This window comes from Condylura cristata, unplaced genomic scaffold (genome assembly GCF_000260355.1).
Source record: "Condylura cristata isolate star-nosed mole 26May11 unplaced genomic scaffold, ConCri1.0 scaffold00026, whole genome shotgun sequence".
NCBI classification, from domain to species: Eukaryota; Metazoa; Chordata; class Mammalia; order Eulipotyphla; family Talpidae; genus Condylura; species Condylura cristata.
In genome coordinates, this window is record NW_004567127.1 from 8,990,745 (window position 1) to 8,991,267 (window position 523).

Genomic DNA, 523 nt, shown 5'->3' on the forward strand with positions numbered 1-523 from the left:
CACACACACACACACACACACACACACACACCTTCTCTCTCCTACAGAAGCAATGAGATGAGACAAGCTGCAGGAAACTTACAGTATACCTGAGCCTCCTTATTAGCCTCTCCCTGCCTTGCTGCACCATCCCATCCGCCCTGAGACCTGGTTCACCCTTGTGAACCCCTTGCTCACCCCTCTGATGTCCCAGTAACCCAAGGTCATGGCCATGGTGATGGTCTTCTTGCTCTGAGAGGACCCACACAGAGCAGAACCAGGACTTTATCCTCTGGCAGGGCTGTGTGCGGTTATACCCCACAGCATCGGCCCCGCCCAAAGCTCCACCCCGACTCCTGCCCCTGAGAGGAGGAAAACAACCCCGGATTGGAAGAAACATGATCCCCTCAGGCCTCCCAGCTCAGGAAACTGAGCACACATCCACTAATCCAAGTACTAATGCCAACTGGCTGGGCTGGCTGTTTCCTCTGCTGGCTGTGGCTCCCCCAGACCCAGAAATCTTTAGATCAGAGGGAGTTAATTT

At 54.5% G+C, this 523-nt stretch overlaps 1 protein-coding gene across 1 annotated transcript in view; it reads right to left on the reverse strand.

The window, feature by feature from the left end:
• The window catches only part of LOC101637553 (glutathione S-transferase Mu 2-like), a 5,268-nt gene extending 4,965 nt beyond the window's left edge, over window positions 1-303 (reverse strand). The window contains exon 1 of the mRNA XM_012730106.1: window positions 178-303. Within this exon, the coding sequence (XP_012585560.1) occupies window positions 178-213 (36 nt within the window). The 5' untranslated portion in view covers window positions 214-303. The remainder of the gene's footprint in view (window positions 1-177) is intronic.
• Between the last annotated feature and the right edge of the window lie 220 nt (window positions 304-523).